The 27,953-nt window shown below is 40.1% G+C and overlaps 2 protein-coding genes across 2 annotated transcripts in view; one reads left to right on the top strand and one right to left on the bottom strand.

Annotated features, from left to right (window-relative positions):
• Positions 1-789: 789 nt before the first annotated feature.
• On the bottom strand, positions 790-16,672 carry snx21 (sorting nexin family member 21). The gene is given in 7 exon segments (XM_059332557.1): positions 790-4,979; positions 4,981-5,220; positions 7,800-7,965; positions 8,078-8,219; positions 12,405-12,601; positions 13,546-13,883; positions 16,531-16,672. Coding segments are annotated over 6 exon segments (1,290 nt in total). The 5' UTR covers positions 13,847-13,883; positions 16,531-16,672; the 3' UTR covers positions 790-4,735.
• Positions 16,620-27,953, top strand: part of LOC131971229 (deoxyribonuclease gamma-like) — a 29,052-nt gene continuing 17,718 nt past the window's right edge. The window contains exons 1-5 of the mRNA XM_059332558.1: positions 16,620-16,758; positions 18,110-18,334; positions 22,307-22,497; positions 23,846-23,934; positions 25,203-25,217. Of these exons, the coding sequence (XP_059188541.1) occupies positions 23,885-23,934; positions 25,203-25,217 (65 nt within the window). The 5' untranslated portion in view covers positions 16,620-16,758; positions 18,110-18,334; positions 22,307-22,497; positions 23,846-23,884. The remainder of the gene's footprint in view (positions 16,759-18,109; positions 18,335-22,306; positions 22,498-23,845; positions 23,935-25,202; positions 25,218-27,953) is intronic.

Below are 27,953 nucleotides of genomic sequence, written 5' to 3'. Positions count from 1 at the left end.
CTGAGACCAACGGTCACGTGACAAATATTCACTGAGAATCTGTTCACACAGAGCAGAGAGGAGAGGACAGGAGAGGCTGTTTACACAGAGCAGAGAGGAGAGGACAGGAGAGGCCGTTTACACAGAGCAGAGAGGAGAGGACAGGAGAGGCTGTTTACACAGAGCAGAGAGGAGAGGACAGGAGAGGCTGTTTACACAGAGCAGAGAGGAGAGGACCTGTCCTCAGTAATAAATGTCGCTGTGACTTCAGTGACTGACAGCCGCTCCTCGCTGGCGGCCATGTTGGCTCTTCAGTCCTGCTCTGTGACCGTCGCTATAGCAACTGGTGTTTCTACTGCAGCTCTTGGCCTTGTCACCATGGTGATGGTATGTGGAGGACGATGGGACTTATTTACAGATAAAACTTGTCAGCTGTGCAGAGAAACAGCAGGACGGACTCCGAGTCCTGAACCAGTTTCACCTCCAGACCAGCTTTAACAACCAGCAGCAGAAACCAGCAGAAAGGATCTACTGTCTGTTCTGCAGTGAAAGTGAACTGTGACTGACAATAAACTGCGTCATTATGAGCTGAAGCAGAGCGACCTCTGCTGGAGACAGAGTGGTACAACTGTCACACACACTGTCACACACACACACACACACACACACACACACACACACGATAATGGCGCAAAATTACCAGTTCTGATTCCAATAGGTCTGGTTCTGGTTCTGAACTGTGGGCTCAGCGTCTCTCTGTCAGGTTCTAGCTGATCAGTTAAAACATGAAGAAACAACCAAAGACAAATCTGGAATTTATAACAAATTTATTTCATAAAATAAACTGGAGTTGAAAACACTCTTGAACATCTTTTTCTGAAGCAACAAAACAAACACAAGATAAAAACAAAGACTGATGGGAGTTTACTGAAACGATGCAGATTGTCTGTGTGAGCACAGCTTTAATTTTTAAACGGCATCAAGATAAACTTTTCTGAAATGATCCGGAAACAATCAGCAGAAAATCTAACGTTGTCAAAGCTTCGGTGAGGATCTTTCTCTGTGTTCTTCGATCTCAGCTCCCCAGGATCTGACTCACTCAGATCTGCAACCTTTTCTTCCTTTTTTATTGTCAATATGATGAATTAATGTGTTTTGTGCAAAGTTTTCCTTTAATTTTCTCACACATCTGAACAGTAAAATAACTATGAAGTCAGAGAACACGATCACATTTCTGTTTCTCTGTACAGCAACGCTGGAATGTAACCGACTACATTTACTCAAATACAACTCTGACATACTTGTTCTTAACTTACTTACATACTTCTACTCCACTACGTTTAGCTGACAGCTTTAGTTACTTTTAGACATTTTTTTATAAATAAACCCCATAACAGGATATTTAGTTAAAATTTGTCATATATTTACAAAATAAAAACATTATCAATAATAATAATAATCAATAATATATTTTAGATTATATAACCTCTGAGCTGTGGAACAGTTCCAACTATCATCTGCTCCTGTTTCCTCTTTCTGCAGGACTCAGAACCTGCAGCAGGTCGGTTTGAACGCAGGACTTTTACTGTAGTGGAGTATTTCACAGTGTGTATTAGTACTTTTACTGCAGTAAAGTAATCTGATTACTTCCACCACTGCTGTACATTGACAGTGTAAAGGTCAGGAGTATTTTGAGCAGAAATCCATCAGCAAATCTTTATAAAAATGAAAATAACAGGCATATAAATGGATGATGAGAATATCAGCATTTGCAGCCCGAATGCAAATCAGACTTTGTGTAGCGAGTGTTGATGCAGCGCTGCGTCTGCAGAGTATTGTAAACGTGCATTAGCTGTATGTGCTCCTGCAGCAGCTGGTGTTCAGGATGTGAACACAGAAATATGAATGTGTGCATTATTCGGAGTTTCCCTGCAGGTGAAGTCTTTAATGTGCTGACTTCATCTTGTCCCTTTTTCATCTTGTTTCACACCAGGAGAAGAAACTAAACAACTTCCTGCTGATGTAAATCAAGTCTTCACATCTAACGGTTTCCCTCATCAAGTCACACACTGAAACACATTTTAATCACTGACAAGCAGCAGAGACACCTGACTGAGCTGCAGTGGTGAGTAAATGTTGGATTATTTAATGCCTTTTAACAGCTGAATATTTCATACTGGCAACAGAAGAAGCATTTATTGAAAAAACTGTCCACAGGGTGAAAATACATTAATACAAGGATCAGAGCCAGGTAGCAGAAAATACTGAGAAAGATCTTTTTTTTCATTCTGCAGTTTAAGAAAAAAGTTAAAATAAGGAGAATAAAGTGACTTTCTGTGTTGCTCAACATGTTCACAGGTTCAATCAGTTTCTATCAACAGTTTCTGCAGCTACAACCTGATTCTCATCATGTCAGAAAATGAGCAATAACCTCAATATATAAGGTGCATCAGAACTAAAATCACAGACACATAAATTAGATACTCTTGGTAGATCTATTGTTTTATAATATTCTGCTTTTATGTTATTTATGTGCATATTTTAGACAAATATTATAGACATATTGAGGAGAATCAGGTTGTAGCTCGCAGTCTGAGAAAAAGTCAAAATGAGGAGAATAAAGTCACTTTTTGAGTTGGTAAAGCAAAGTGCAGAATTTATTTTTTTCCTCCTCTCAGTATTTTCTCCTCCTGCCTGTCCCTGATCCTCTTCTGTATGAAAACATTCCAGATGCTGATAAATGATTTTTAAAAAAGTGCAAAATATTTGCATTGAAATCTTAATCACAGAGAGAGAAACCCAGTCAATAGTCCTTTTTATAAAAGTTATTTTTAAATTCACAGAAAAGTGCTTAAGAGTGACGCTGCTCCAGGTTTCTTTTCTTTCATGTGATAAGCTGCAGCGTTTGAACTGATTGTTAGAATCTACAGCTGATCTATAAGATCTCTGGTCCTGATTCGTCTTTGGCTGCAGGACTCTCTAAACCCTTGGTATTTGAGCGGTGGGCGGTGTTCTGCAGGATGAAGCCGTGCATGCCGAGCTTCCATATATATATATATATATATATATAAAAATAAATAAATGTATAGAAGTTATGTTATCACGTGTCAAATCAGTCGCTTCCTTACAGCGTTCAGTGATCTCATAAATCCCTGGACTTTCCTTTTATTTTTTTTGTGTCTATTGTTTGGAACTGAAGTGTCTTCAGGTGTTTCTTTATAACTTAATGTCCAAAATCCAGAACCGTCCCTTTGACTGAATTGACAGAATTACTGTATTGTGATAAATATACAGTTACTGTGACACTGACGACCTCTGACCAACTAATATTCTGCCCTGAAAGCCTGTTTGACGGTGAACTACAGACTCGAACATGGAAGAGAATCTGACTGAAGATATCTGAACAGCTGTCCAGATGTTGCAGGAGAACGTTATGAGCTTCACTTTGAGCAGCGGGCAGGTAACAGAAATATTGGTGCAGCCGGCAAAGAGCAAAAATGTTTTCATTTCAGGGTTAAGGCAACAAATTACTTCATAAACTATTTTTTAAGGTTCTGCAAGTTTTTCCAAAATAAAAGAAAGTGAGGAGATGACTGAATGCGAGTTGAGGAGAACTCTGCACCGTCTCCGGGTTAAATACCAAGTTTTAGAGAGTCTGACCTGCCAACAGCTTCACATCATCCTCCAGAAACAACACAACAACAATAAAAACAACAGAAGAAGAAGGAGGCTGCAGCTAGTGAACATGCATGTAAACATGTTTTCTTCTCTTCTGCTCTTATTATATTTCAGACTTTATACTCACTCTCTTTTTGTATTTTAAACTTTCTCCAACTATTCTAAGTACTGCTTTTTAAAGGGAAACGGTTTGAAATAAAGTCCTCCCTTTATGAACGTTCTCAGACCATCAAAACACTGACGAGTGAGAACTGAAGCTGCTTAAGACTCTAAAAGTTTCTCAGCTGACGGAGTTTAACGGCCACTAAAGAAAAAACATCAGAGTTTGAAAAAAAGAGGGAACGTTATGAGAAAAAGTCTGAATATTATAAAACTGATGAGAGGAAAGTCAGGATGTTAAGAATTCTTTTCTGTAACATTACAATTGGATTCTAATGCTTTAAAATTTATTTTTGAAATATCTCTCTTAAAAAAAAATTCTGGCATTATTAATAGTTCAACTTTATTCTACTATTGTATTTAACATATGCACATTTTTGTCATATGTTAAAATAATTCATATTTTAATTCTTGCTTGTATTTGACTTAATTCTAATAACCCTGTAAAAAATAAAAAGACAGTTTGTTGCCTTTTATGACTATTATCTTGATTTTGATATTTTTATGCAGTTGTGTTTTTTATGTTTTTAGCTGGATGTTGGCATTTTTGTCCGTTGTTTTGTCTTTTTGAATTGCTTTAATGTGTTAAAGTACAATAAATACTATAAATTGAGTTTTATTAATTATTGAAAAACATCAACTTCCTTTTTTATTTTATTTAAGCTTCATCTTTATCTTTCTTTTGTTTATTTATATTTTATCGGCATTGTTGGAGGAAGGTTAAATCTGTAAGATTTATTTATAATTTCTCATGACTTCAACTAGAAATATTCTGACTTTCTCCTTTTAAAGTAACATTTTTCTAATTTTTTCAAACTTTATTCTCAAAGCTCATCTGTGTTTTAGTGGCCGCAGCACTCATGTTGTAGTGATTGTCCTCTACAGTGTGTGTGTGTGTGTGTGTATGTGCATGTGTGTGTCAGCCCTCCCCCTCGCTCTCCTGCAGGTTGTGTTTGACCAGGAACTCTTTGATGGTTGGCTGATTGTCTAGCCCCACCCCCTGCTCCTCCAGGTGCTGCAGAAGCTCCTCCCACTGCCGCTTGTCCCGCCCCGTCTGCCACGACAGCCGCACCACCGCCCGCAGCAGCGGCAGCAGGAGGGGGTGTGGCCTGTCCAGGTGCTTTTCAGTCAGTGGGTGGGGCTTTTCGTCGGGGGGGGGGGGGCCCGGTGTCGGGCTCGGCAGGGGTCAGAACGCGCAGCGCGAGGTCGCAGTGGTCCCGCGCCTCCTCTAGCTGCTCCACCTCCTGGAAACAGCTGGACAGCCCCACCAGAGTGAAGAACCAGCTGGGGGAGGCCGGGGGCAGGGCCTGGGCCTGGTCGTCATAGTAACACGCCCAGCCCAGTTTGTGTTGCAGCCTCTTGGCGTTGAGCAGCGGACCCAAGGCCTCCTGGTAACGTCCCACCCTCAACACACAACAAACACTCTGACACAAACTGGAAACAACAGAAAGATCACAGAGGAACTAAAGAGCAACTTTACACGTTTCTCTCTCTGGTTGGTTTCTTTCTGTGAACTCTTGTTCTGTTGGACTGAATCTGAAGAGGGGAAGAGCGAACTATTTTCTGAGGTTTTTTTCTCGCAAATTTGAGTTTTTTTCACGTAAAGCAGGTAAATGTGAGATTTTCCTATTAAATTTGTCTTTTTTTTCCTCATGGATGAGATTTTTTTCTTCTACATTTTTGCTTCTTTTTTCCTCATAAATTTGAGGTTTTTTTCTCAAATTTGTGATTTTTTTCTCATAAATGTGATTTTTTTCTTGTAAATTTGAGATTATTTTTCTTGTAAATTTGTGTTTCTCTTAAATTTGTACGTTTTTTCTCGTAAATTTTTTTCATGTAAATTTGTGAGTTTCTCTATCCCATACTGCCTTGTGCGCTCAAATTTCATTTCGAACCTCCAGGCAGTCTGGCAACCAGAGAGGTTTCTTGATTCCCTGTTTTAGGGATCCAATCACAGAGCGGGGAGGGACTAGTTTAGAGCGAAAGTTGAAAGGCGAAAGGTCTCTCGGCGGCTCCGCTGTCCCCCGGCTCGTTGCGAGATCACCGGCGTTACAGTAGCGGGGCTAATAGCGGTAGCATTACTGTAGCGGGGCTATTAGCTATTAGCCCCACTATTGTAACGCCGGTGATCTCGATACGAGCCGGGGGACAGCGGAGCCACCGAGAGACCCGCAGCAGCTTGTTTATTGCCCATAAAATCAGCGGATGTGTGTGGCTGAATGACATGAGGGGGAATAAAGCGTGAAAATAAATAATCTTGCAGAAAGCGAGAACTGAAGAAGCAAAGCAGCAAGCAACACTCTCTCACAGACACACACACAACAAACATCAATTTCTGTCGCTCTGCTACATCATCTGGTATAACTGATACGATTGGCTAAGAGCTACCTACAGACGCTTTTGATAGACATTCTAAGCTCCCAATAAACGGCTCCGGAGGATCGTAAACCACACCTCCTCTACGGAGAAATGAACGGCTGGTTTCCAGACTAATCTCATTTGTGATTAGTCTGGTGTTAGCCAGGCTAGAGTTTCTCATAAATGTGAGAGTTTTTTCTTGTAAATGTATTATTTTTCATAAATTTGTAATTGGTAAATGAACCTGCACTTATATAGTGCTTTTCTAGTTACTTTGCAACCACTCAAAGCACTTTACACTACAGACTGTGGTCATTCACCCGTTCACACACAAACACTCATTCTGGTGGTAGAGGCTACCCTAAACGGTGCCACCTGCCACCGTTGGAAATTCATTCACACACCGATGAACGCAACATCGGAAGCAATTTGGGGTTCAGTATCTTAAGGATACTTCGACATGTAGGCTGCCATGGTCGAAACACCAACCCTCTGATCGGTGGGCAACCAGCTCTACCAACTGAGCCACAACCGCTTGTAAGTGTTGTGTGGTGACCTTTGACCTTTCCTGTTTAATATTAACATTTAGAGGAACAGAGTTCTTCTCTGGTCACCAGAGTTGGTTTGAGCATTCAAGGCAGCAGAAACCAGACGGACCATCAAATAAAACAGCTCAGAGGGAACGCTCCATGAGAAATTATTTAGCAGCTGAAATTAGTCAAATGGTCAAATTAAAAGTTCCCCTTCTGACACGTTTTAAATGTATATGTTTTGTATGTTTCAATCAGTAATTTCAATCAGTAATTTCACTGCTGCTCAGGGACGAGGTTAACCAGTGGAGGGAGCAGTGCAGCTCGGGTCTGCAGCTTCCACACTCAAATTAGGAGTCTGAAGGACTTTGTGTTGATATTATTTTATATTATTGAAGTCACTTTTGGATCCATTTTTCACAGGACACAAACTTCTGAACATTCTGACACACAAATGTAATTTTTCTGACGAACAGATCAGGAGAAAGTTTGCTGCAGACCTGCCTCTGTCTCAGCAGCTCAGCGTGACACAAACTGGGTCCAAAACAGCCACAAAATGTTTGGTGAAACTTTTTGTAATGTGACCACAAAATGTTTGGTGAAACTTTTTGTAATGTGACCATTAGCTGTGTAAATTAGCTTATTCTTGAAGCTTCCAAGACTTTGAAACAGGCAGTGTGAGAGGCAAGGCAGGACGTGTCCAACATGTAATCATCTTCTCGTAATAGAAGATCTTTGATGTTATTCGTCAACTTGAATAATCTGTTTTTCTTTCCTTTAAGTTACTGTCAGCAGAATGTGAATGAGTCTCTATGAGACAGTTTAGAGTTTTAATGGAAGTGGAAACTCAGATTGAGGAATGATGATCAAATACTGAGCACCAACAATATTTTCTCTTTTATGTTAGTTTGTGCAGGTTTATGCCTAGATATCCCCCCCCCTCAATTATGAGTTACTTGCAGGAATGCTACAAGTGTGGAGACCGTGATATGTAAAGACATTTCTATAAACTCCTATAAATAAAACGCACACTGACGAAGGTTTCACAGGCAGGACAGATCATCAGATGAGAGTGTGTGTCAGACGGTCAGGTACCTGATGAGCAGCTGTCCCGTCTGCAGGTCGCTCAGGTAGAAGAACTGACGGACACACGGCGGCCCCCTGAGGCCGGGCAGGGCACACAGGTGGGACAGGTACTGCTCAAATGCTCGGCTCCGCTTGGCGATCGTCTCCGCCGTGAAGTTCCTGCGCAGCTTCTTCCCTGCAGGGGTTAAACACAGGAAGGTCACGTTTCAGCGTCTCAGTGGACAGTTTTAATCCATTTAGGACCCGAGTCTCGCTGCGTCCAGAAACGGGACAGAACTTCTACCTACGTGGGAAACAGACGCGCTCCATCTGGTCGCCGTGGTTGCGGCGCAGCGTGGCGTGGAGCCGCTGGAAGTCTGAGTATCGGCGGGTGATGATGGCGGGAGTCTTATCGCTGCCGCCAGACTGGATCACATGGATGGTGTAGAGCTGGAGACAGACAGGGACGGACCACATCAACCTCCAAGTTTAATCTGACTCCCAGTGAAACAAAAGTTAGAGCATCTTCAGCTTCCGTTTCCTCAGTGAAACAGAATATTTACAGGAGGGATCAAATCAAATCCTTTGCATCTGATTGGACCTCTAAAAAGTAGGCGGGCACAGAGTTCAGCATGACACGGAGCTACAGAGGACACTCGCTGTAGTGAAGACACTGGGACTAGGCTGTATCTGGCTATCACACAGTTCATACCAGCCGCTTTCCAAAAAGTACTCTATTGTCACAGCGACACAGAGGCGAACCGAAGCCTCCCTGACACAGACTCAGAGGTCTGGAGTGGAAGCACTGGTTACCTTCTGAAACCCAGACTCGGTTTCTGCCGGCTCATATCCAGACACACAGCTTCCTCCATACTGCTACAACCAACAAACACTGACGTGTCGTTTTATACCTCTGTGGCTAACTTGTCCCCCATAGTCTCATTTGATTGGACTAATATTTGTTAACACCCCTGGGTCCAGGATGATTACAGGGTAAGACTTGGGATTTCTTTTATTCCTTCTCATAGATTAACCGATTATCAATATTCAGTAAATGTCTCAAAAAAAAAAAAAAAGGCAAAAAGCTCACAATAATATACTCTCAAACACAGACCAGCTTGTTTTTATAGTGTAAATATAACTGGATGCTGTTACTTTTTGTGCTTTTTTATGTTAAAAGTAAAGCTGCAAATGTTGACAGGCAGCACGAATTGTCAAAAACTAAAAACTACTATGTAAACTATATTTCCCAAGCAGCCATTCCAGCTGTTTATATGTTATTTTAATACACTGCTCAAAAAAATAACACTTAAACAACACAATGTAACTCCAAGTCAATCACACTTCTGTGAAATCAAACTGTCCACTTAAGAAGCAACACTGATTGACAATCAATTTCACATGCTGTTGTGCAAATGGAATAGACAACAGGTGGAAATTATAGGCAATAAGCAAGAGACCCCGAATAAAGGAGTGGATCTGCAGGTGGTGACCATAGACCACTTCTCAGTTCCGATGAGAGCTGTTTTGGTCACTTTTGATTGCTGGCGGTGCTTTCACTCAAGGGGTCCCATGAGACGGAGTCTACAACCCACACAAGTGGCTCAGGTAGTGCAGCTCATCCAGGATGGCACATCAATGCGAGCTGTGGCAAGAAGGTTTGCTGTGTCTGTCAGTGTAGTGTCTAGAGCATGGAGGCGCTACCAGGAGACAGGCCAGTACATCAGGAGACGTGGAGGAGGCCGTAGGAGGGCAACAACCCAGCAGCAGGACCGCTACCTCCGACTTTTTGCAAGGAGGAGCAGGAGGAGCACTGCCAGAGTCCTGCAAAATGAACTCCAGCAGGCCACAAATGTGCATGTGTCTGCTCAAACAGTCAGAAACAGACTCCATGAGGGTGGTATGAGGGCCCAACGTCCACAGGTGGGGGTTGTGCTTACAGCCCAACACCGTGCAGGACGTTTGGCATTTGCCAGAGAACACCAAGATTGGCAAATTAACCACTGGCACCCTGTGCTCTTCACAGATGAAAGCAGGGTCACACTGAGCACATGTGACGGACGTGACAGAGTCTGGAGACGCAATGGAGAACGTTCTGCTGCCTGCAACATCCTCCAGCATGACCCGTTTGGCAGTGGGTCAGTAATGGTGTGGGGTGGCATTTCTTTGGGGGGCCTCACAGCCCTCCATGTGCTCGCCAGAGGTAGCCTGACTGCCGGATGCTTTAGTCCAGGTCTGGGAGGAGATCCCTCAGGAGACCATCCGCCACCTCATCAGGAGCATGCCCAGGCGTTGTAGGGAGGTCATTTTGACTTGTTTTAAGGACATTACATCAAAGTTTGATCAGCCTGTAGTGTTTTTTTCCACTTTAATTTTGAGTGTGACTCCAAAATACCGACCTCCATGGGTTAATACATTTGTTTTCCATTGATTTTTGTGATTTTGTTGCCAGCACATTCAACTATGTAAAGAACAAAGTATTTAATAAGAATATTTCATTCATTTAGATCTAGGATGTGTTATTTTTAGTGTTCCCTTTATTTTCTTATTTTGAGCAGTGTAATAAAATAACATAATACATAATGTTTATCTCATTGCAATGTTTTGTTAACAGAGCCTGAAAGGCTTTAGTTGTTTTGGCTGTAGTTTATTTATTTACGTTTTATTTATCTAGGATATTTAAATATTTCTTTTCAACATTTCAATTCCAATGCTTAATATTCTCCAGATTTAAAAATTCATTGCTGTGGTAAAATTACTTATATATGGAACGATAAGTCGATAAGTCTGGACAACTGCAACAAAGTCCTGTAAGGGCTCGCATCCAAATCCCTGAACAGGCTTCATTACATCCAACACTCCGCCACCAGACTCCTCTCCCAGTCCGGGCCCTGGCAGCACATCACCCCCAGCCTCATCCACCTTCACTGGCTCCCAATCATCGAATACAAACTCCTCCTCCTGACCTACAGATCCCTCCACGCCCTCGCCTCTCCATACCTCACTGACCTCCTCCACCCTACACACCATCCGTAAGCTGAGTTCCTCTGATGCAGGTCTGCACATCCAAACTTTTAGTGCAGGGGGTGATGAATGGGGGTCTCGTGCCTTTAGCTCTGCAGCCCCCACCCTCTGGAACTGTCTCCTGGCTGAAACCCAACATGCTGCCTTCCTCCCTGGACATATAAAAAAAAAAAACTTCTCAAGCGCCATCTGTTCATAAAGGCTGTTGGACTCAGTTAACCATCAACCCGTCATCAGGGCCCATGTTAAAAGGCTCAGACATCCGCTGTGTTCTTTCCCTTCTCCCTGCTGATGTCCACGCTTTGTGCACACATGATGACGTATGCACTTTGATAAAGTTTGTACCTGGATGTTCTCAGTGTGTTTAGTTTACAGGTGATCAGGTGACTGCAGCAGCTGCTGTGCATCACTGTTCGCTTGCAGATATTCGCCTTCTTTAAGAGCATTAAGTCTGTGAAGGAATGTCAGTGACCTCATAGTCTGTTGTTATGTGTTTATATCTATATCATCGCCGATGACGATGTCACGCTGTTCATATACAGAGAATGAGCCTGTTATGTGCCAGCAGCAGATACCTTGTTTAGCCTGTAGGCAGCGTCATTGTACTGTGTCATAGCTAATGATAGGTTGCATGTTTAAGGAGGTGAAGGCAGGAAAAATAAGCTTTTTGTTGCTTCAGGTCTGGGATCAGCAACAAGGTGTCACTGTGGCTGTTAACACAGCCGGATCAGACACCTGCACCATGACAGAAGGGTCCGTCAACACACGCTGCATCTAAACTCCACTGTTGTTAACTATAATCAGAGTCGTTAGAGCTGCCAGTGCGTAATGTGTGCCAAATCATTTTTACGCATCAGTTTTTAAGCCACACTTAACTTGTTGTCGCAATTAAACATCACATATGGGATCAAATATGCACAACACCTGATTTATTCTGAAAGGATTTCCCACACGTTTTTTCTCCGAGGAGAGGGATCTGTGCATCATGGATCGCTGAACTGTAGAGTTAACATCTCCATGTTCAACCAAAGGGGAAACAATTGGTGATCGGGACTCTGACACAGTGGTTAAGGCAGTTTAACTGTGAAAAATGCACTCCATAATCAGAAATACTTCAGTATGTATAAATTAATTAAATACTTCAGTATATAAATTCAGTATACATGTATAAAAAATAGTGGAAATAGCAAAATATATAGACTTAAAATATACAATTTTATAAAACATATAGACTTCAACATACTATTATTGCACAAGTAAGCAGGTGAAATCTGAAATATAATAGATGAAAAAGAATTCCTCTATCTCCTCATATTTAGAACGGGTTATTGGGGATGGTAAACAACATTTTCCTCCTCATCTGTTCACTGTGTCCTGACCGACACACCAGTTTGGTGACTGCTAAAACCTGAATGAGCTCGCCCCGCTTAGTTACCTCCCAAACAGCCCAGTTGTTTGTCATCTTACGGTTTTGTCTTGTATTGTAAAGTGTCCTTGGGCTTCTTGAAAGGTGCCGTATAAATTTAAGTTATTATTATTATTATTTAGTTCAGAGCTTCAATGTTGGGCTCTGGTCTGTGTCTGACCCTCAGCCCGGCCCTCTGGACTCACCACGTATTTGGAGGAGCCGTCCTGCACCACGCTGGCATCCGTCACCTCGAACAGCAGGTTGTCGGTCAGCTGCCTGCCAGGTGAGGTGGGGCTTCCTCCGCCCAGCCCCCGCAGAGACCTCCAACTCTCCTGGAGCTGCCGAGTCAACAGGTAGGACGCTGAGGGGCCCGCCGGGGACACAGCCACAGGACTGGCGTCTACACGGGACAGGTGAGACAAGGGTCAGATGACCAAAAAGCACTTAGTGCGATTAACCTGTTAACATTCAAAGAGCTTTCTTAGTGTTTGTGGGCAGTGGATGTGTAGGGGGAGATAGCAGGTCAACAATAAATGCCACATAGAAGTGGTGAACATAATGTGAAAGCTTTGAACCTGAAGATTAATTTGAGCTCAGCACAGTGTGTCAAGTTGCTCTGGTCGAAAATATGTAATAAAAATGACTTAATGAATGAATTATTTATTGAACCCTGTTATGGCGAATAAAGGGTCATAGCATTAGTGGACGCTTTCTAAAGTCCAGTCCATGTTCAACTGTATCCCGAAAGTTGTTGCAGCAATTTTTGTGTTGATACCATTTGTTACACACATTTGGTGCTGAACAATGCTAATTTATTCATATCGAGAATAGATAAAAATGGTCATAAACCCTCCAGAATTTTACATCAAGATATAAAGGGTTCAAAAACTTTGGGCATTTTGGAGATTTCTGTATTTTTAGCGTTTGGATGACGAGCACTTCTGTTCTTCAAACTGCTGAGAAACCCTCTTATTGTCAATATACATAGACTCGAGACTCAAGAAATGCCCTCACTGCAATGAACTGGCTACTACTGATGACTAACATCATCCCACATGAAGAGAACTGGACTCATTGAATCCACAAGAGTCCCAGCTTTCCACTGATGCCCAGTTTATGTCATTCAAATCCTGTTTAGGGACCTCAGTATTCACATACAGTAGGCGGAAATGGAACATTTGTACTACATGAGAAAAACAATGTGGTTTTTGCCTTAAACTGCTCTTTTCATTCAGATAGCATGACATCAGAGATCACATTATCCCTCTGAAAAAGCCTGCTACGCCCGCCGGCGGGACTCAGAATAGTAACAGGTTAAACCATGAATGAGCAGTGGACCCTCACCTGTGCTGCTGAGCCCCTCCTCCATCGACTCTCCCAGGAAGTCAGAGTCACTGTCTAGCCCCGACCCCTCGTTGTCATCCTCCGCTCCTCCTCCTGCTCCTGCTGCTCCTCCTCCGTCGAAGCACAGCATCCCACCGAGCCGATCGGTCACACACTCCTCCTCCTCCTCCAGCTCCGCCTCCCAGCTGTCCTCTTTAAACTCCTCCTCTTCCTGTCCACTGCCGGCATCCTGCTCGGGTCCCGGCCCCTGTCCGTCTTTAAACAGCGAGCGCTTTAGACGGTCGAGCAGCCGGGACGCCATGACGATGCCTGGCTGCCGCCACGGGAGGGGGAGGGGTCTGAAGAGATAACAGAGACGGGCTCATTAATCAAACTTCAGACTCCAAATCACTTATTAAGATAATATTCAGTAATAATTAGATATATGATATAATCTACAGTAATAATTATATAATCTACAGTAATTATATATATTATATAATCTAAAAAATATATTTTATCAGCTTGCTTTCATTTTAAAATTTTATATTTGAATGTACTTAAATATTTTTTCATGAATATTTAAACTGCTTGTTTTTAGTCCTAAATTCTTATATTTGAATGACATTCTACACGTCCCCTAAATGCTTTTAATGTTTTGTGTAAAGCTCTTTGAATTGCCCTGTCGTTGAAAGGTGCTATACAAATAAACTTGCCTTGCCTGTGTCCATCAAAATGACTCAATACTTGGTTGGGGCTGTTTGACTTGAACTACTGGAAATTGACTTTTCCATCACATTATAATGTATTGAGATACACCTGTAATCTACAGTAATAATTGCTTGATAGATATAATATTGGCAGAAACCAATTTATTTGGCCTCATTTATTCTTTTACTTCATAGGACACCATCAGTGCGCAACTACAGATCAGAAGAAGAAGAAAGAGGTCACGGCTGGTGAATTAACATGTGAAGGTCAGGAGTTAGTTCTCTGTTGTTCCGTCTGACTGTTGACAGTAAAAAAAGAATGGGACGTAGGCCTGTCATGATAATTACTATATCGACTTATCGTCAGATATATAAAAATGGACACAATAGTTTTTTCTGGACTCAATATATTGTCGTTAACATGTGTGACTTTTTGTGCTTTTTTGTGTTAAAAGTAAAGATGCAAATGTTTGACAAGCAGCAAGAAATTGCAAAAAAACCCTATATTTCACAAGCAGCCACTCCAGCTGTTTATATGTTATTTTAAAAATAAAATAATACAATACATAATAATTATCTCTTTGCAATGTTTTGTTAACAGCCGGAAAGTCTATTTTATTTGTTTTGGTTGTAGTTTATTTATTTACGTTTTATTTATTTATTTATTTTCCACATTTAAATTCCAATGTTTAATATTCTCCAGATTTAAAAATGCATTGCTGTGGAAAAGGATGAACTTATTATGCTCTGATATAGTTATAAAACTTAAACAATACCGATGCAACGATACTATCGTTTATCGTGATCGTTTCTGGGAAAATATATCGTCCTAAAACATGCGTTATGGTGACAGGCCTACTGGGACACTCACGACTACAATCCAGGTCACCTACATAAAAAACTACTCTGTCACATTTCAGCCCCACAGACACACTGATCTACATCCCAGTTTGGCTCCGGTTACAGAGCCAGTGGCCTCTCTGAATGGAAATCATGTCACACATTAATAATGCAGCGGAGCGCTAAGTCGCCTGCAGACAGGAAACCAAACACATGGCGAGGACTCGGCCTCCAGAACCAGGATCCTCACAGCAGGAGTCTCAGCGAGAGAAGAAAAACGGCTGCAGGTGATCTTCCCTCGGACTGAGACACAACAGCTCAAACACAAACCGCTGCATCAGTCTTCATCTCATTTATTTGTTTATATTATATTGAATATTTATCAGTAGTAGTTTACAGAAGGAGGTGGAAGTGCACTGGAACATAATCCTTATTTTTAATTATTTTCATATATATTCAAATGTTGCACAATAAATCCAATCACAATATGGAAGAGTGCAATGTCCAATGATTTTCCAATGATAAAGGCAAAATAAGTCTATACACACACACGTGTGTGTGTGTGTGTGTGTGTGTGTGTGTGTGTGTGTGTGTGTGTGTGTGTGTGTGTGCACCAGGAATATTTTAGTAGGCCTAACTATTTTTTAAATGATTTGGTTTTTTTTAATCATGGAAAACAATATTTCTCCTTTCAGTATTATGAACTATAATTTGTCCAAACCGTGCAGCCCCAAGAAAGTCAACAGTTAAAAAATAAACAAAAAACTTTTTTTGAAGTTCAATAAATGACTGTAGCATTTGTATTAAATAGTCGTGATCTAATGATTTTTTTTGCCAAATGTTCTTTTAAGAATTATATCACACTAATTATATATAAAGCCGTTAACTGTTCATGATTTTATCAGTTCAGATTTATATTCTGAAACTGTCCAAATCAGCACATTAGTAATAAGCTAAGGCCTCATTGGCATATTTAAACATAGTATTTGAGATTAATATTTACCATATTCATCTGTAGTGTCACTTTACACCAACATTAAACATCAGTAACCTCCTGACTTAAAACAGTCACAGCAGTTTAAAGTGAGTGAACAGATAATAAAGTTAGTGAACAGATATTAAAGCTAATAAACAGATGTTAAAGTTAGTAAACAGATATTAAAGTTAGTTAATAACTTTCCTCTGTACCGATAGTTAGCTAAAGTTAGCCCCGGGGTCCGGACGCCTCTCCCGGTGCCCCGGGCTGACGTTAACCCATGTTTGTGACATTAAAATGTAAAATGTAAATCCCACAAACACTGAATTAAAGTTCCCAACCCTATTTCTGACTGAATAGAGCTGAGCTAACAGCGAAACCCGTTAGCTCACATTACTGCAAACTTAGCAGACAAGCTAACAAGTTTGTTTAGGGAGGAGCGGATTGATTCACCACGCTGAGGGTCGGAGTGCAGCTCACCCTGGGCTCCGAGCGGACTGTCCCCGCTCCTCTTAGTCCATGTCAGCCGGTAATGAACCGTGTGAAGCTCCGGTGAGAGGACCTTCGGGGCAGCACTGTCCTGCGGCTGTAGAGCGGGCGGTACGAAGGAGAGTGTCCGCATTCCTGCCTCTGATCCCGGCTACTGCCCGGAGGAAGGGCCGCCTCTATATAAGGGCATGCAGTGATCCGGGAGGACGACAGGGGGCGGTAAGGAGCTCAATGCACTGATACTACATGATGCATTGATGAGGAAAATTCAATAATATCAATAATATCTGTATGACTTTATGACATTTAAAACGTCACCCATTTGGTTTAAATACTTGACAGTATAGTGCATAAAAATGTCATTTTTATAGACATCAAGTAGGAATCAGGCGTCAATACAAAGAAAATTATACATTTTTCATATGATGTAATAATGCTGCTTCATAATTAAAAAAAAAAAGCTTAAAAAGACAATTACAAGAAAAATTCCACTAAACATTTTTTAAATATTTGTTTTTGTCAAGTAAACACGTTTTTTATTGTTAAAGTTGGGTCAATATTCTACTGAAAAATAATAAAATATGAAAGAAATTAAAAGTAAGAATGTTTATGCAGTGAAAATATATTTCTACTGTTTATATGACTTTAATTCTTTAATACACATTTTAACCATGCACATATCTGTATCAGTGAATAGTGTGTATATATATATATTTTAAATGTATTATTATTTGTATTTTTGTCTTGTCTTTATTTTGTAAATAGTGTTTATTGTATTCTTGTATTTTTCTCTTCTTTGATCTTGTATATATTTTATATTAACTTTATTTGTATTTATTTTGTTTTTATCTTGTCTGTCTACAGAGATATTTTTTAATATTAATTTTTAGTGCATTTCCACATTGGAAATGCGCGGGAAACTCTTATTGCACCTCCTCACTCATTTTCATTAGTATTAAAATTATTTTAATAGTTTAACAATATATTTTACTTGTATACAGCTTTTGATGTATTTTAATACAAATGAAGTCAAATAACATATCTTTGTACACAATATATGAGATAAAAACCGACAAAAATGCAAAAAAAATAAAATACATAGAATAAAAAAATAATGAGAATAAAGTCCAAATGATGAGAATACAGTAAAAAAATGTTATAGTTGTAGAGATAGTTGTAAAGATATTCACAGATTGGTGTTACTAGGTCATCAGAGGAACATTATTTTCTATCCAACAGTTCCGTAAACTGCAGCTGCAGCCTGGTTTTCATAAATGTCATAAAATGAGCAATGACACAATATTTAAGGGATTAGTTGAACTAAACCCCCTCTACTATACACATAAATGTGCTGTTCTTGGTAGCAGCTACCATACCTATTGTTTTGGGGAATCTGCTGTTATGTAAGTGATGTGAATTTTTTAGACATATATTGCATTATATTTTATATTATATACGTGTTTTCTCAACATTGTCTTACGACTTTATTTTCAAGCATTATAATGATGTATTTTTCTCCGACCTGGCCCTGATCCTCTCCCGTACCTCTGTGCTGTGTGCTGAAGTGCAGAAATCCTGATTTCCCCGCAGGACCTGAACGCCGCAGAGCTGAAGGGCGCGGCTTACCTGACAGGAAGGTGCTGCAGGATGGGCGGAGCGTGATATGGCACACGGCAGGTAGACAGGTAGGCAGGTAGAGAGAGCCTCCACCCTAATCATAACCCAGCAGGAAGCCGAACCGCAGCACCGAGACCAGAACCTCTAGACCCCCCGGACCCTCCGCTCACCTGCACAGGTAAGAACACCCGCGCGCCGACTGGGACTGGACCAGTGTGTGTGTGTGTGTGTGAGTTGTGAAGCGTGTGACCCAGATTAAGGTGTGTGTGTGTGTGTGTGTGTGTGTGTGTGTGTGTGTTCTTCTGTCTGTTTGTTGAGCAACACACATAGTGTTTTTATTAAATTTTTCATAGTTTGATCCGTCTGTAAAGACTAAATTAATCATCACTTTGTTCCGACTCTCAACTCACATATTTATACACATTCCTCCAAAATGCTTAAGAATCAGAAGTGGAGCTGAAAGAAGTTGTGAAGTGAAAGGTGTTAAACATGAACTTGTTTCTGTGTTAATTGGTGAAAGATGGATATTGATGATGTCATGATGTAGTGTGGGATCATGGGAGTTGTTGTCTTCACTGTAAAACAAACAAACAAACAAACAAACAGTAGAAATAACATTCACAGACGAGTTTGTTCATTTAAACGTGAATCTGAGTGTGTGGACAGGAGAGGCTGACACAGAAAGTCTATTTTATTTGTTTTGGTTGTAGTTTATTTATTTGTGTTTTATCTAGGACATTTTAAGATTTCTTTTCCACATTTTAATTCCAATGTTTAATATTCTCCAGATTTAAAAATGCATTGCTGTGTAAAAGGATGTACTCATAATGCTCTAATATGGTTATAAAACTAAAACATCGATACAACGATACTATCGCTTATCCTGATAGTTTCTGGGAAAATATATCGTCCTAAAAATGTGTAATGGTGACAGAGTTTAGGGAGTGTTTGAACAGAAGTCACTCTACTGGTCCCACCACCTCCCTGCCTGGGAGGAGCTGAGAGCCTCAAACAGTCACAACTGACTCACTGCCGGACTCTAACCACTGACTCCTCTTTGTGTGTTTGTGTGTGTGTGTCCGTGCGTGTGTGTGTGCGTGTGAATTAACCCGAGTACAGTGACAGCTTCATGTTAAAGTGTGATCCACTCAGTTCCTCATTTTAAAGCAGCTTCTAGCAGCTCGTAAACACGAAAACACGTCTTTACTGCTTGTCACCGTTGACACACATTCCTGCAGGAAGGTGTTTCGTCAGCCAACGTGCATGTGTGTGTGGGGGTGCGAGTGTGTGTGCGTGTGTGTGTACAGATTACAGGCTGCAGTATGAAGCTGGCTCTGTGTGCTGATGCAGCTCTGTGATGTCGGCTGCTGGTATTCGGATCACATCAGACTTTATTTATCCTCTGTGAGACATTTAGTCAAGACACAGACAGGAGAGTCAACAAAGACAAAGAAATAAGACACATGCATTCATTATATACACTTTATATACATAAAAAGTGTGTGTGTGTGTGTGTGTGTGTGTGTGTGTGCGTGTGTGCGCGCGCGTCTCTCTCTCTCAGGTCTGAACATGCTCTCCCTCCTGCACCATCAGACCAGTCCGACCACTCCACCTGCCACACACTCACACTCTGTCTGTCTTTGATCTATAAAAATGATAAACTCTGTTAAAGTTCACACCAAGTTAATTATTATAAACCTCCTGCTTTGACTCCAGGCTAAGTCTGTTTGTTTCTCTCATAACAACCTTTCTTTTTCTCATGATTTAATCAGTTCTCTGTAGTTTTCCGCCTCCTCCTCTTCCTGTTTGTGAAGGAATGACTCACTGAGTCACTTTCACTTCACTACATTAGGAGTCCAACTGTGTTTCTATTCAAGACAGTTCCTTAAAAGATATTGTGGTCAGTGTGTTCCAGCATGAGGACTGACACAGTTTAAAGCAACTCTATATATTCTTGTAAAGTCATGATTCAGTCTGTTGAGATGCCTCAAGTCTCAACAACAAGATTCCTGGGAATCTTTGTTGATGAGAGTTTGAGTTGGAAAGCCATATACACTGGGTTAGCAAAAAATATAGATCGGTATAATTAGGAGGATTAGTTCTCTGGTTACTACAAACTTTCTCTGTATACTTTATTATAGTTTAATTTATCCATATCTCGTATTGTAATTCATTTTGGGCACCTTTCCTACTACACTCCACAGAATTTTGTTTTTTCAGAAGTGTTTTGCTAGGATGGTGACCAAATCCCATGCCTCATCTGGACCTTTAGATACTTACTGTTCATGACATCAATATCTCTCAAATATGTGTTTTTATTTTTAAGGTACACTACTGGTCAAAAGTTTTAGAACACACCAACTTTTCCAAAATTAAATTGAAAATGATGCTGTTTAATGTCTCAGTGTACTCTGAAATTAATGCACATTTGCAATATTTAAAATTCTTGATTGAGCATGATAGTGTTTTGAAAGTAAAAAAAAGATTCAAAATCACATTTTATGTTGGACTAAAGGACTAAAAAATGACACAAAATGACCAAAAAAGAAAAGAAAAGAATTAAAAAATGGACAAAATAGCCCAAGACTCCATAGAGTTAAGTTGTTAACCCACTTCTTGTTCCCTGAAAAAGGCCTACTTGTATAATTCTGAAATGTACATTCTTTTTCAGTTTTGGTTAAGCTTACCTTTTTTTATTTACCTCTGGCAGTTCACCACTTACCTTCGTACCCTTTCAAGCTGTTCATTTGACTTGAACTGCTTGAATTTCAATAAAAAACTGGAAAAATTGGGGTGTTCTAAAACTTTTGACCGGTAGTGTATATTCAGATCATGAAAACTTACAGAGCACTTTAAGAGTTATTTTAAATGTAATTCTCAGGTTCACTCTTATCCAACGTGTCAATCTTTAGATCTTCATCCTCCAAGATTTCTTGCATGCAGAGTTTAATTTATTGTTAAATTTAGGGAGACAGAATTATGGAATACCTTAACATTAAGGTATACCTTAAACACACTTTTATATGATGTTCATATTTTTGTTTTTATAGTTATTTTTGTTATTGTCCTTATAACTTGTTGTTGATGTTATACATATGTTTTTCTATTATCAGTTTGTTATTATTTTCTTATATCTAGGAAATTATGAAGTTTTAGGTGGAGGCTTTAAATAAGCTAAACCATCTGGGTTTTCTGCCTCTCCCTGCACTTTACATTATTTGTTATCTTTGTCATTTTATGTTATTATAACTGTGCAAATATATAAACCTAAATAAATAAACCAAAAACATATTTATAATATCTTCACCTGTTTTCACCTGCACAGGTGTGCAAAGGGAAACTGAAGGTTTTTTTCTGCTTTCTGTATTTAAAATCATTAGATATTAATTTAATAAAAATCTATAATTCATTAAATAAAACAAGCTCAATCTTTCATCAACAAAACAGAACTACATTGGTTTGTTGTTGTTTCTCCGGCATCATTAAGGGCTACTTCAAATTTTATGCACACCTTTACTGCTCAGCAAATTAATGGTGCTCGTTAAAAGCAAGCTATAAAAAATATTCTACATTATTATATTCTGTTTCTGTTGTACTGATCCCCCCCCCCACATCTGACCTAATTGTTAATATTAAACACTAATTGATCTTTAAATATTTTAACCCTTTATGTGCCAGGTTTGTGACATGATGCCACCATGTTTATAGACCTGCTGAATAATCTTTTTTTGTTACTTACACACAAAAACACACGTACATGCACACAAACTCTCATACACACTCACACACTTCTCAGGATCGGGGGGTTGGGGTGGGGGGGATTATGATAGTGCCATCTATTAATAATAATTGTGCCATCATTTATTATAATGTATTATGCTTTAACGTAGGTGAGATCAGAAACAGCATTTTGAATGGGTTTCAATGTCTAAACCTTTCAAGTAACTATTGTTTGTACACAGTGTATTTTGTGCTTTACTGCAGGAGCTGAGCTAGAAATTACAAGAGCAAATAAAAATACACAATATGGACAAAATACATGACAAATGCATGAACACAACCAAAATTATAAAATAATAATAATGAAAAGCGCGTAAAATGCTCTCAACCTGCCCTGAGGGTTAACACTGTGTGTTTGTTTTGTCCACAGTTTCACCATGAGGTGGCGCTCTCCTCCCCTCCTCCTCCCCCTCCCCCCTCCCCCTCCTCCTTCTCCTCGCCTGCCTCAGCCTGCAGCTCGGAGCAGCTTCAGCTTCAGGAATCAAGATCTGCGCTCACAACGTACAAAAGTTCAACTCAGTCAAAGCTGCAAACTCCAGAGTACTACACACTCTGACACGGGTAGGACACACACACACACACACACACACACACACACACACACACACACACACACACACAGACGTACACAGGGGCGGCTGTGGCCCAGTTGGTAGATCGGCTGTATACTGATCGGAGGGTTGGTGGTTTGATCCCTGACCATGGCAGCCTACATGTCGAAGTGTCCTTGAGCAAGATACTGAACCCCAAAGGCCTCCTGATGCTGCGTTCATCGGTGTGTGAATGAATTCCCAATGGTGGCAGGTGGCACCGTTTAGGGTAGCCTCTGCCACCAGTATGAATGTGTGTGAACGGGTGAATGAGCGCAGTCTGTAGTGTAAAGCGCTTTGAGTGGTCGCAAAGTAGCTAGAAAAGCGCTATATAAGTGCAGGTCCATTTACTATTTACACACACATCCTTGTACTTCTATCTTTTTGAGGACCCTCATTAGAATAGTGAATTCCCTAACCCTTAGCCTAACCCTTACCCTAACGTTCACCATGACAACTAAACGCCCAACCCTAACTCTAACATTAACCTAATTGTAACATTAACCCTAAAACAAAGTCTGAACTCTCAAACAACCCTTTATAGAAGTGAGGACCGGCCAAAATGTCCTCACTTCACCAAAATGTCCTCACTCTGTTGGTTAAAAACATGCGACGTCTCCGTGACGCTCGTCTGTCCATTGAAAGTGAATGGAATTTACACGCACACGTTAGCAGTTTGATGTCGTTGCATAGGCGCTGTACACACGTTTTAGTGTAATTTACTGGCATACAATGTCCCTCATACACACACAGACTCACAAACACAAACACATACACACACACACACACATGCACACACACACTGATTTGTCTTTATGTGTATTATATCACATTTATCTTTATCTAAATGTCAGTTGGGTCGAGTAGGAGAAAAAATGGGTTTGAGAAGTTTCTGAGAGGGAAAAAATGCAGCTTTGACTCGTGTTCCTCTCTGTGTATTCGTTATGGAGATAGACATATTAAAGGAGATTGAAGCCAAAATAAAGTGATTTATGTGTGATTTAATGTGAATAAACGGGTCTAAAGGTGCTGAAATACACTGCTGTTAAAACAATGATGATTTTCTGAATGGAGTCTGGTACAGTAGAGCTGTGCTGCTCTACAGACTGACTTTATCTTGTTTATCATTTTCTTCTGCCTCTCTGGAAAGCTGAAACCTGTTCTGTCCTGGAACATTACATGACTTTATGACTGTAAAAGTTCGGTCCTGAGTTCAAATAATTTGTATTAAAACTTCTGCATGTCCATGCACATTAAACATTCACTGTGATATGATGAAGTATAGTGTGTATTTCAATTGTCCGTGTGTCTGTGTGCAGATTGTGGCTCGCTGTGACATCACTCTCCTGCAGGAAGTGATGGACTCTGGCGCCATCAGAACTCTGCTGGCGTCTCTCAACAGGTACAGGTACAAACATCACACTGACTGACTGCTGAGCCTCACCTCATTGTAACCCTAAGTCACCCTCTGAGGTAACTTTTCCTCCAAGAATAGTCAAAAATACACAGAAAGAAACTGAAATATGAAACAATCAAAGGTTAGAAACAGTTTCCATTCTAAAAAGTGACCAAAACTTGTGTTAAATGATGATATTTGTGTCAGAATCTTTTTATTCTACGTGTGTCATTTAAAATGAAGCGTTTGCACAAACCAGATCCTGTTAAAAACATTAAATTCTGCTTCTCAGAGACACTGAGAAGACATGATTGATTCTGCTGAGACCAACGGTCACGTGACAAATATTCACTGAAAATCTGTTTACACAGAGCAGAGAGGAGAGGACAGGAGAGGCTGTTTACACAGAGCAGAGAGGAGAGGACAGGAGAGGCTGTTTACACAGAGCAGAGAGGAGAGGACAGGAGAGGCTGGAAACATGACAATACTTCAGCATGTGGAGAAAACTTTTCTGACACTTGTGGTCATTGGAAAAGTGTTTATATATAAACTACATTTTATTTCAATTTAAAAAAAATAATTTATCAAAGAAATTCAACTTTTTATGATTTCTGTCATTCTAACTGTGTTATTCTGCATCTAAGTAACAAGAAACATGACAATTACACTAGAAGTGCCAGATAAATGTCCCTGCTGTTAGAATGTAAAAGGTTAATTGATGGATCATTCTACAGCACAGAGTTTATATATTGAAAGGCACAAAATGACAATAAAATAATATTTAACTTCATTGATACAGAGCTTTCCTTAAAGAACTATTAAAATAATAAAAGTTGTCTTTTTCTCTGAACACATCTAGAATCTAGTCTCTAGATATTTTATACATTTCTTACAGCAAAGTTCATCCTGTGATTTATGATGTAGTTTGTTACAGACATTAGTATCAAATTATATATCATTTATCCAAACGCACAATATAAATACGATGAAAACGACTGCACTTTCTTTCAGGGTTTACCGTTTTTAAATCTTATATTTAATCATCTGAATGTGACTGTTTTTAAACTGAAGTAAAGCAGCGATCAGAGAACAGATGAAAGCACAAATAAAATATAATAAAATGCTCCTCAACAATAAAAGCTGTTTCAGGGGTTTTTGCATGCAGCAGAATGTGTCTGACTGTTGACATGGTGCCAGACTGAACTGTAGCTTCACAGTGAATGAACAGAAACTAACAGCTCCTGTATGTTAATACACTGTCTGCTGTCTGCCTCCAACAGGCCGACTGATGACAGGTACAGTGGATTTTATGAGCATGTGGAACGTCATCTAATCATTATTAATCACCTCAGTTTATCCTCTCTACTAATCCCGTGATGCATTTAATAAAAGGTGGCGCTTTATTTTGGAGGGTCGCCGTCACGGTAACTCTGCAGCAGATCAGCTGACCGTCAAACACGTCAGTCAAAATCATCAGCTTCATCAGTCAGAAACACAGCTGGTCTGAGCCATGTCTGATAACCATCAGAGTAAAATATCCATGGTTAACCATTTGAATTTTAACAACCACTGAGATATTTTACTTTGAAACCCATGCATTCACTTAATTTGTTCTAAATTTTTTTTTTCTTGAAATTAAAATGTGGAATTCCAAAAGCACAATTTAAAGGTTTTTTTTTTTCATTGGTCACAATATCAGATGGAAAAAATCAACTTGGAATATTTTTTGTTGAAAATTTGGATCTGTATTTGAACAATCTGAATTTTTTATTATCAGATCTCAATTTGTTATTTAAAAAGATATTTTAAATAAAATATAAAATTCAGAAATTTCAACTTAAAATTTCAAAGAGGTAAAATTAGAACAAATGAACTGAGATTCTTGGTTAAATATTTCAGTGGTGGTTTTGTTTTTAGCTTCACATGAATCAGGCGGTTTAAACTTCCTGTCGGGAAACAATCCGGCAGGAAAGCAGGACGGCATGACATTATGGTGCTATAATTATCTTTTTATTTATACCTTTTTTGGTCTATTACTTTATGTAATTATTTGGAAAATAATAGATTAATAAATGTTTTCTCTTGTGCCAGAAAGCTAACAGACATCTGGTTGTAAATTCTGTTAAAATATTCTGATTTTGGTCTTTTTATTCTCGTCCTGCTCTCGTCTGCCTGATCTCCCGTGAACACAGCCTCAGCACAAAGACTCCAGTTATTATTAACTCTATAAAGTGAATGATTATCTGTTGAACCTGCATGTGTTGAAGGTCAGCTGACTCACCAAAATAAAGTTACACCTGATTAAATCAAAGGGTTAAATTGGGGAATCTAATCGTGGCATGATTGAGCCATAATGTAAAATGTTTAACAATTCAGTTTATTTATTGGACTTTTCAAGAATTATCAGAAGAGTGATACAGTCAAAGATCTCAAGGAAAGTCATAACTTTTATTTCTTCACGCTCAACAAACATTTTGACCTTTGAATTCTTCCGTCTCTTTTACTGGTCGGGGCCACAGAGCACTGAGAGGACTCTGCCTGGTAGAGTCAGACTCTGAGCGTCTGTCCTGCACTTTAGTGTTTATTTCTGGTCACTGCGAGTCAAAAAACTACAACAATTGTGGCTAAATCCACAGACTGTCTTTAAATAATGGACATAGTTATAATGGGGGTGACATCCCCCGTTGGTTTGTGAATGTTTGAAGCATCGATTTCGGTGTTACGTCTGTCTCCATCTTTGTCTGTTGAAACCAGCAGAGACCAGATCTGGACTGTGGAGCAGTGAGGATGGGTGTGTCTAAACATAAACTGTTAAGGCTGAAACTAAATGTTGGTTACTGAGCAGAGAAATTGAGCAGCAACTCCTTGGAGTCTTTGAGTCCAGCTGAACGCTGAACAAGACATTTTTAAATCAACAAAATGTTGAAATTAACTCTGATGAAGTGAAAACACAGTTAAAGGGTCAAAGTTGTGTTAAGATGTCCACGTTGCCATGGATACCTATTGTTCTGCTTCTATCCTGATGACAGCCACCTGTCAATCAAACCACACCCTGCTTCATCATCTGTTTCCTTCTGAATGGGACCATTATTAAAACACTAACATCAGACTGTCTTGAAGAAGACTTGAAACTAGAGACTGAGACCAGAATGTTGCCACCAGAATTTATTCTGAGCTAATAAATTAGGTGAGAAGTCGTCTCAGTTTGTGTTGAGATAGAGAGGACCGGACGCTGGAGACCGACTGTAACAAGCAGCTGAACAGCAACAACAACGGAGGATCAATGAATCCTGCTGGACTCAAAGCGTGGCGGCTCCGTCAGCCTTCCCTTCATCCGGGTTATTCCACCTTGTAACCACATTTTCATTTCTCTGGTAAAGCTCTGGCGGACACACGGACCAATGAAAGCAAAGCCAGTGCTGGTTCGACCAGTGAGAGTTTGGTGTCAGCCCTGATTCCACAGCTGGGAGCTTCAGCTGCTGCAACAGAAACAAACATTTGAGTTTCGTCAGCGAAACATCGAACTTGATGCTGCATGTACAGAGAAAAGTAGGAGATCAAAAACGGAGCCCTGTGGGACATCAAGTCCAGGAAAGTCAGATACTCACTTCAAGTCATCAAGTAACAAATTAGAAGAGCACTAAAACCAGTTTTCAAACCTCTTAACATCCCAGTGAGATGCAAACCAGGACTGAGATGGATCAGAAAGGTTATTACTGAATGCATGTGTTTTAGAAGTGTGAAGAAATGTACTACATTTGTGGAGAAAGAGGTCTAAAACAATCTGTTGTGACATATGTTCAATTTAAAACCTTAGTATTTTTTTCCTTGGGGTTTATTTTATGTTTTTATGCCCAAAATGTTTTGGAATCAGAGTTGTGCCCCCTTTTACACCAGATCAGACGGATCAAAGCGGTCATATTGCGGCGCAAAGAGTTGTTCTGGCGTTCAGCAGCAGAGCGCGCTAAGGTATCCCGCTGGGGCTCCGTTGTTTGGTTTAGTGTGAAACAGCAGAGCTGGCGTCATGGAGG

This window comes from Centropristis striata, chromosome 5, assembly GCF_030273125.1.
Source record: "Centropristis striata isolate RG_2023a ecotype Rhode Island chromosome 5, C.striata_1.0, whole genome shotgun sequence".
Taxonomy (NCBI): domain Eukaryota; kingdom Metazoa; phylum Chordata; class Actinopteri; order Perciformes; family Serranidae; genus Centropristis; species Centropristis striata.
This window is presented reverse-complemented; position numbering and strand designations above follow the sequence as displayed.